Genomic DNA, 9,292 nt, shown 5'->3' on the forward strand with positions numbered 1-9,292 from the left:
TGCTTTGGGTAATATGGCCATTTTGCCTATGTTGATTCTTCCAATCCACGAGCATGGAATGTTTTTCCATTTCTTTGTGTCTTCTTCAATTTCTTTAAAAAATCTCTTATAGTTTTCAGCATATAGGTCCTTCACATCCCTGGTTACATTTATTCCTACGTATTCTATTCTTTTTGCTAGAATTGCAAAAAAAATGTTTTTTGTATTTCTTTTTCTGAGATTTCGTTGTTAGTATCTAGGGATGCAATGGACTTTTGTATGTTGATTTTATAGCTGGCAACTTTACTGTATTTGTTGATTGTTTCTAATAGCTTTTTGGTGGAGTCTTTAGGGTTTTCTATATATAGCATCATGTCAACTGCAAAGAGTGATAACTTAACTTCTTCATTCCCTATTTGAATGCCTTATATTTCTTTCTCTTGCCTGATTGCTGTGGCAAGGACTACCAACACTATGTTGAAAAGCAGAGGTGATAGGGGACAGCCTGTCGTGTTCCTGAATGTAGAGCAAAGTGCTTCATTTTTTCACCATTATGAAATTATACAAATAGAATTACCATATAGCCCAGCAATCCTTCTCTTGGGTATCTACCCAAAATACATGAAAACATTTATGCATAAAGACACGTGTGCTCCAATGTTCATTGCAGCTTTGTTTATGGTGGCCAAGACATGAAAACAACCAAAATGTACTTCAATAGATGAATGGATAAAGAAGTTGTGGTATATATACACAATGGAATACTGTTCGGCGGTAAGGAAAGATGATATAAGAACATTTGTGACAACATGGATGGATCTTGAGAGTACAATGCTAAGCGAAATAAGTCAAACAGCAAAAGCAGAGAACTATATGATTTCACTAATATGTGGTATATAAACCAAAAACAACAAAAGAACAAGACGAACAAATGAGAAACAAAAACTCATAGACACAGACAATAGTTTAGTGGTTACCACTGGGTAAGCGGTGGTTGGGGGGTGGAAGATGTCGGTAAGGGGGATTAAATATATGGTGATGGAAGGAGAACTGACTCTGGGTGGTGAACACACAATGGGATTTATAGATGATGTAATACAGAATTGTACACCTGAAATCTATGTAATTTTACTAACAAATGTCATCCCAATAAATTTAAAAAGAAAAAAAGAAAAAATTATGAGATTAGCTGAGGGCTGGTCATATATGGCCTTTATCATGTTAAGGTATTTTCCTTCTTACCTATTTTATTAAGTGTTTAATCATAAATGGATGTTGTATCTTGTCAAATACATTTTCTGCATCAATTGATATAATTATATGATTTTTGTCCTTTATTTTGTTTATGTGATGTATCACATTGATGGATTTACGGATGTTGAACCATCCCTGTGCCCCTGGGATGAACCCCACTCAGTCGTGATGAATAATCTTTTTAATGCATTGTTTTATTTGATTTGCTAGAATTTTGTTTAGGATTTTTGCATCTGTATTCATCAGATATTAGTCTGTAGTTCTCTTTTTTTGTGTTGTCCTTACCAGCTTTTGGTATGTTCTCCTCCTAAAATGAATTAGGGAGTTGTGTCTCTTCTTCAATTTTTGTAAGAGTTGAGCAGAATTGATATTAGATCCTCTTTGAAGGTTTGGTAGAATTCACTAGTGAAGCCATCTGGTCTCGGACTTTTGCTTTTGGGAAGGTTTTTGATGACTGATTCAATTTTGTTACTGGTGATCGGTCTGTTTTGATTTTCCAGTTCTTCATGGTTCAGCCTAAGAAGGCTATATGTTTCTAAGAACTTGTCCATTTCTTCTAGGTTATTGAATTTGGTGGCATATAGTCCTTCATAGTATTATTGGATGATCCTTTGTATTTCTGTGGTGTCCGTGATAACTTCCCCTTTTTCATTTCTGATTTTGTTAATTAGTGTCTTCTGTCTTCTTATATTAGTGAGTCTAGCCAAGGGTTTGTCAATTTTGTTAATCTTTTCAAAGAACCAGCTCTTTGTCACATTAATTTTTTCTATTGTCTTTTTGTCTTTTTGTTCTCTATTTCATTTAGTTCTGCTGTGATTTTTGTTATTTCCTTTGTTCTGCTGACCTTGGGTTTTACTTGTTCTTCTTTTTCTAGTTCTTTAAGGTGTAACATGAGGTTATTTATTTGGGATTTTTCTTTTGTCTTGAGATAGGACTGTAATGATATAAATTTCCCTCTTAAACTGCTTTCGCTGCATCCCCAAAATTTTGGCAGTATGTATTTTCATTGTCATTTGTTTCTATGTATCTTTTGATCTCTCCTCTAATTTCTTCTTTGACCCAGTCGTTCTTTAAAAGTATGTTGTTTAATTGCCATGTATTTGTGTATTTTCCTGCTTTCTTTTCACAGTTGATATCCAATTTTAAAGTCTTGTGATCAGAGAATATGCTTGCTGTGATTTCAATCATCTTAAATTTGCTGAGGCTGACTTTATGTCCTAATATATGGTCTAACCTTGAGAATGTTCCATGTACACTAGAAATGAATGTATAGTCTGATGCTTTAGGATGAAGTGCTCTATATATGCCAATTATGTCCATTTCATCTAATGGGGCAATTAGGGCTGCTGTTTCACTTTTTTTTTTCTGTTTGGATGATGTATCCATAGCTGTCAATGATGTATTTAAGTCCCCTAGTATAATTGTGTTTTGGTCAATTTCTCCCTTTAGTTCTGTTAGTAGTTGCTTGGTATATTTTGGTGCTCCCTAATTGGGGGCATAAATATTGATGACTGTTATGTCTTCTTGTTGTATAGTTCCCTTTACCATTATGAAATGTCCACCTTTGTCTCTTGTTATCTTTTTCACCCTGAAGTCTGTTTCATCTCATATCATTATGGCTACACCTGATTTTCTCTGGGTACCATTTGCTTGGAGTGTCAATTTCCACCCTTTCACTTTGAGTTTATGCTTGTCCTTGTAGCTGAGATATGTCTCTTGGAGACAGCATATGGTTCAGTTTAGTTTTTTGATCCAATCTGCTACTCTATGCCTTTTTATTGGTGAGTTCAATCCATTTACATTTAGGGTGATTATTGATATGTGAGGATTTCCTGTCATTCTATCTTTAGTTTTCTGGTAAGGCTGTGTCTCCATTGTTTCTTTGCCTTTTTGTTGTTGTCTATTATTTCTGTGTGGTGGTATTCTATGATGTTTCCCTCTGTTTCTTTTGTTACAGTACATATTTCAGCTCTGGATTTTTTTTTGAGTGGTTACCCTTACATTTATGTAAAAGAAAGTTTGATATTTAGAATATTCCATTTTTTTTTTCAGCACGCTTACTTTCTCCATTCCCATATTCCCATATTCAGGCCTTTACTGTCCCCCTTTTAATGTTTTGGTTACCACAAATTTTTCTTGTTGATGGTGGTTGAATAGCCTCATTTAGTATTTCTTGTAATGCAGGTCATGTATTAGAAAATTCCCTCAGCTTCTGTATGTCTGGAAAGGTCTTTATTCCTTCTTCATATCTAAAGGATATCTTTGCTGTATATATTATTCTTGGCTCACAATTTCTCTCTTTCAATAGTTTGAATATTTGGTTCCACTCCCTCCTGGCTTGTAGAGTTTTTGCTGAAAAATCTGATGATAATCTAATGGGCTTTCCTTTGTAGGTTACCATCTTCTTTTCTCTGGCTGCCTTGAGGATTCTTTCTTTGTCGTTGATTTTAGACAGCTTCAATACAATGTACCTTGGAGAAGACCTTTTGGGGTTGAAGTAATTAGGTGTTCTATTTGCTTCTTGTATTCGAGGATCCAGTTCTGTCCACAAGTTTGGGAAGCTCTCATCAACAATTTGTTTGAATATATTCTCTGTTCCCTTCTCTCTTTCTTCTCGTTCTGGTATGCCCATTATTCTTATATTGCTCTTTCTGATGGAGTCAGAAAGTTCTTGGAGAGTTCTTTAATTTCTTTTAAGTCTCAAGTCTCTTTCTTCATCCATCTGTGTCATTCCCAGGTTTCTATTTTCGATGTCACTGATTCTTTCCTCTATCTGGTCAACTCTACTACCTAAGCTGGTTATTTCATTCTTAATTTCTTCTATTGTGTTCTTAATCTCCAGAAATTCTATTTGGTTCTTTTTAAAGTTACGATCTCTTTTGTGAAATGATCATGTTGTTCTTTGATTGTGTTTCTGAGTTCATTCAACTGCCTGTCTGTGTTTTCTTGCATCTCGTTGATTTTTTTCAGAACTGCAATCTTGAATTCTCTGTCATTTAAGTCACATGTTTCCATATCTTTAAATTCCTTTTCTGGAGACTTTTCACTTTATTTCTGAGCTGTCTTGTTGCCTTGGTTATTCATGGCAATTACTGATTTATTATTTCTCTTCCTAGACATCTACAGGAGTGGCTTCTGCAACAGGTTGATAGGAAGAGGTCTTTGTTTTGTTTCACAGTACTTGTTGGTAGAATGTTTTATTTTCTCTCTGACTGCAGCCTTTTTTTCCTCTGTCACACAGTAGTGCTGTGTTTTCTCTGCACTATTCCAGTTTCTCCCACAATGGGGTGATTCCCTGGGAGACAGGCTTCTCCCCTGTTAATAGTTCGCTTGGGTCATAGGTCGCAGTGTCCGTGTGGGTATGCAGAGAGCTTTTGAAGTTCCAAAGCTCTTCCTGTACCAGATTCGGAGCCCATAGTTTCAGCAGTTCTGTTTACTCCTGCAGGGATCCGCCCAGATAGGTGGGGCCAAGGGCAGTGTGAGTTGTGAGAAGTGGCCCAGAGTAATGGTGGTGAACACCACCACAGCCAGTCCTGCTTCCACAGCTCATTCTCCTTTGCCCGAACTAGTTCTGCTGGGAATCTGTGTCTGTGGTCTACAGTTCTCAGAACAGCAAATATTTTGTTCTTTTGATCGGTCACTGCTATTGTTCCACTTCTAGAACCGGGTAGATGGGGTGTGGCGAGCTCTGGGAGGGTAGGGAGCAGGCAGCTAGTCTGAGTGTCTAAGGCTTCCGTTCTCTGCTTGGCAATGAGGGCTTAAACCACCGTTTTCAGCCTTTTTCCCTCAGTCTTTTCTCTGAGGTCTCTGTCCTGAGCCTTCGGTTCAGCTGTGTTATATGCTGCCCCTCAGCCCTGTGGGACATAAGCGGAGCCCTAGCAGTCCGAGTTCTTCCCTCTCCCGCAGTTGCGGTAGTTCCGGGATGCAGCGAGCTCAGAGCACTGAGGTAGGTCTGCGTCCTGCGCCAGCGGGGCTCTGTCTCCGTACTTCTCTCTTCCCCCATCCCCGGCTCGTGGGATTATCCCACCTTTATGTGAATTCAGTAGTGGGCCTCTTCGTCTTGCCTGGCTGCTGTGCAGGGAGTCCTTTGTGGAATTATTGTTGTTTGATTAGTTGTAAATTCTAGGGGAGCTTTAAAGAGGCTCACCTCACGCTGCCATTTTGATGACGTCTAGTCCTGACTCTTATAAGTGCACTATCCCATTCATAAGGGTTCCACTCTTGTGACCTCATCTAATCCTAATTACCTCTAAAAGACCTCACCTCCTAATGCTATCACATGGGGAGGCAGAATTTCAACATATGAATATGGGGGGGACACAAACATTTGTTGTATAACAAAGATAACATCAATATTCCCATTTTATTTTATTTATTTATTTTTTTTTTCTCATTAAACTTTGTTTTAATGGGTCTCAAAATTCTGTGACAGATTTTTGGTCAAGTTGTTTCCATTAAAAACTACTGATTTTAAAAACTAATAACTTAAAAACTGCCACACAAAAAAACAAATGGTGCACAAAACATTCTCCTTTCCTTCTGAAGGTTTTACGATGCATTGTAATCATTAACCAGTCTTTTACTATTACACTTAAATGGCCAATTGAGACAAACAGTTCTGAGACCGTTCTTCCACCACTGATTAAGACTGGGGTGGCAGGTATTGGGGATAATATTCATTTAGCCTTCTGAGCTTTCTGGGCAGACTTGGTGACCTTGCCAGTTCCAGCTGCTTTCTTGTCCACTGCTTTGATGACACCCACAGCAACTGTCTGTCTCATGTCACGAACAGCAAAACGACCAAGAGGAGGGTAGTCAGAGAAGCTCTCAACACACATGGGCTTGCCAGGAACCATGTCAACGATGGCAGCATCACCAGATTTCAAAAACTTGGGGCCATCTTCCAGCTTTTTCCCTGAACGATGATCAATCTTCTCCTTCAGCTCAGCAAATTTGCAAGCAATGTGAGCTGTGTGACAATCAAGCACAGGTGCATATCCGGCACTCATTTGGCCTGGATGGTACAGGATAATCACCTGAGCAGTGAAGCCAGCTGCCTCCATTGGTGGGTCATTTTTGCTGTCACCAGCCACATTGCCACGACGAACATCTTTGACAGCCACGTTCTTGACGTTGAAGCCCACATTGTCTCCAGGAAGAGCTTCACTCAAAGCTTCATGGTGCATTTCAACAGACTTTACTTCAGTTGTAACATTGACTGGAGCAAAGGTGACCACCATGCCGGGTTTGAGAACACCAGTCTCCACTCGGCCCACAGGGACAGTACCAATACCACCAATTTTGTAGACATCCTGGAGGGGCAGACGCAAAGGCTTGTCAGTTGGACGAGTTGGTGGCAGGATGCAATCCAGAGCTTCAAGCAGTGTGGTTCCACTGGCACTGCCATCTTTACGGGTGACTTTCCATCCCTTGAACCAAGGCATGTTAGCACTTGGCTCCAGCATGTTGTCACCATTCCAACCAGAAATTGGCACAAATGCGACTGTGTCAGGGTTGTAGCCAATTTTCTTAATGTAGGTGCTGACTTCCTTAACAATTTCCTCGTATCTCTTCTGGCTGTAAGGCGGCTCAGTGGAATCCATTTTGTTGACACCAACAATTAGTTGTTTCACACCCAGTGTGTAAGCCAGAAGGGCATGCTCACGGGTCTGCCCATTCTTGGAGATACCTGCTTCGAATTCACCAACACCAGCAGCAACAATCAGGACAGCACAGTCAGCCTGAGATGTGCCTGTAATCATGTTTTTGATAAAGTCTCTGTGTCCTGGGGCATCGATGATGGTTACATAATACTTGCTGGTCTCAAATTTCCACAGGGAGATATCAATGGTGATCCCACGCTCGCGTTCAGCTTTCAGTTTATCCAAGACCCAGGCAGACTTGAAGGAGCTCTTTCCCATCTCAGCAGCCTCCTTCTCAAATTTTTCGATGGTTCTTTTGTCAATCCCACCACATTTGTAGATCAGATGCCCAGTAGTGGTCGACTTGCCGGAATCTACATGTCCAATGACAACGATGTTGATGTGTGTCTTTTCCTTTCCCATTTTGGGTTAGATTCAGCGGTGGTTTTCACTACACCTATGTTCTGGCGGCAAACCCGTTGCGAAAAAGAATATTCCCATTTTAGAAATGGGTAAAATGAGACTCAAAGAGAATGAATCACTTATTAAAAGAAGTCTTTGCAAAATAGAGTTTGAACATAATTTAAGATAAGTGTATAGATTATACGGCGGTCTGCCATCTATCTTTTTCATTAATAGTTTTCAAGAATACTTCTTTATCTTTAATGAGAAATCATATAAACAGAAAAGTCACCATGTGATTAATAACTGCTACATTAACAACTTGAATATAAGTTGTTATGCTTCAGATATAAAATATTTCTGCAGGAAAAGATTCCTAAGTGAAAAAGTGAAAAATGTTTTCATAGAGAGATGATTGGGAAATTCATGTTATTGTCACCTCTTAGAACTTCCTCCTAACTTATACTACCTTCATAGTAATTTGAAAATCAAAAGCAGATGATAGATTCAGTATTTCTATTGTTATTTGATGATCAAACAAATGAATTAGATAGATGATCAAAGTAATTCCAATTTTACATATGGAGTTTTGTCAGGTTATTATTTCAGAGCACTTTCTGTGGGCAGGAGCTAGCCTAAATATTTGACATTCAGTTCTTCTAGTAATCAAATGAGGCTGGTATTATTATTTACCCTTTTTCATATATAAAGAAACTGAAGCATAAATAAATAAGGTAACTTGTTTAAGGTCATACAGATAATAAGTACAGGAGTTGGGGTACCAAGATGGATCTATTTACTCATACTTCAGTTTCCCCATAGTTTACTTACCCCAGTGTGCTGCCTCACAATCAAAATAGTTAAGCAATTTCATTTATGACACGAGTGAAAGCTAAAAATATTTTTGACTAAAATTACAGATTTATTGTTTTTGGATAGATTCACCCCTGATATCCTTTCCATGTTAGATTTTCTTTCCTTTGAGGCATGAAAAAGTCTCCTCCCACTGGATACACAAACTACCTTTTTCTTTCACGTAGTAAAGACTAGTAATTGTTTCTACCCTACCCCCATTCCTTTCCCCTCTCCCCACCCCAGCTACCAGCCACTGGGATAGATTGGCGGATAGAGAAGCAGCAGAAGGAAAAACAACTTATATCTACTATAATTATGCTGACTGGAAAGGTTGTAGGGTTGGAAAATAGGCCAAATCACTACTTTTCTTTTGCTGTGGGAAAAGATATGACAAGATTTAAATACTTACCTAGGCCACGTAAGGGTTACATTTTCCACCAGCCTTTTAAATTAGATGTATGTCTGTGTTTCCATTCTATCATAGCATCATTCAGTGTACAGTATATGATACTTCTGGGTCTTGCCCTTAGACAGAAAGAGCATGCACATCCCTGCCACCTCTCCTTCCCTTTCTTCATTGATGGAATATGGTTATGAGCTATTCTGTACAATGTGAACCAGGGCAAGCTTAAAGATGGTTCAGGAACAATGAAGAGCATGTGATCCTGCCTGTGTGGTGCCAAAATTCTAGGTCTGATCTGCTTTCACCTTGTCAGTTATACGAAAGAGAAATAAACTTCCATCTGTTTAAAGTAACTGTTAATTGGGACTTCCTATATAAAACACCCCTCCCCCCATGCCACCTATTAAAACACATAACTCTATGTTTCTCTTTTCCACATCTTCAAGTTTTCAATCTCTCCTGGAACTTCCCTATCATTATATAAACATACTATTATGCCTACTATCTTTAAATCTTTTCATGAACCTCTTCTCCTGCACCCCCACTATCATTTTTGTGCTGCCCTTTATAGATAAACTTATTATCTCTACTCCATATCTCCACTCTAGTCAGGAAACTATCAATCGACAATAATTGCTTTTGTCAAACTGCCAATGATTGCTACATTGCTGAATCCAAGAGTCATTCAGGCTTCTGCTTGAAGACATATGCTTTTGACTTTTCTTCCTGCTTTAAACAGTCTCCCCCACCTCCCACC

At 38.8% G+C, this 9,292-nt stretch overlaps 1 protein-coding gene across 1 annotated transcript; it reads right to left on the reverse strand.

The window, feature by feature from the left end:
• Positions 1-5,756: 5,756 nt before the first annotated feature.
• On the reverse strand, positions 5,757-7,325 carry LOC308500857 (elongation factor 1-alpha 1-like). The gene has a single exon (XM_081056368.1). The coding sequence runs from the start codon at positions 7,296-7,298 to the stop codon at positions 5,910-5,912; it is 1,389 nt and encodes a 462-aa protein (XP_080912494.1). The 5' UTR covers positions 7,299-7,325; the 3' UTR covers positions 5,757-5,909.
• Between the last annotated feature and the right edge of the window lie 1,967 nt (positions 7,326-9,292).

The sequence above is a fragment of the Rhinolophus hipposideros genome, assembly GCF_964194185.1.
Source record: "Rhinolophus hipposideros genome assembly, chromosome: 8".
NCBI lineage: Eukaryota > Metazoa > Chordata > Mammalia > Chiroptera > Rhinolophidae > Rhinolophus > Rhinolophus hipposideros.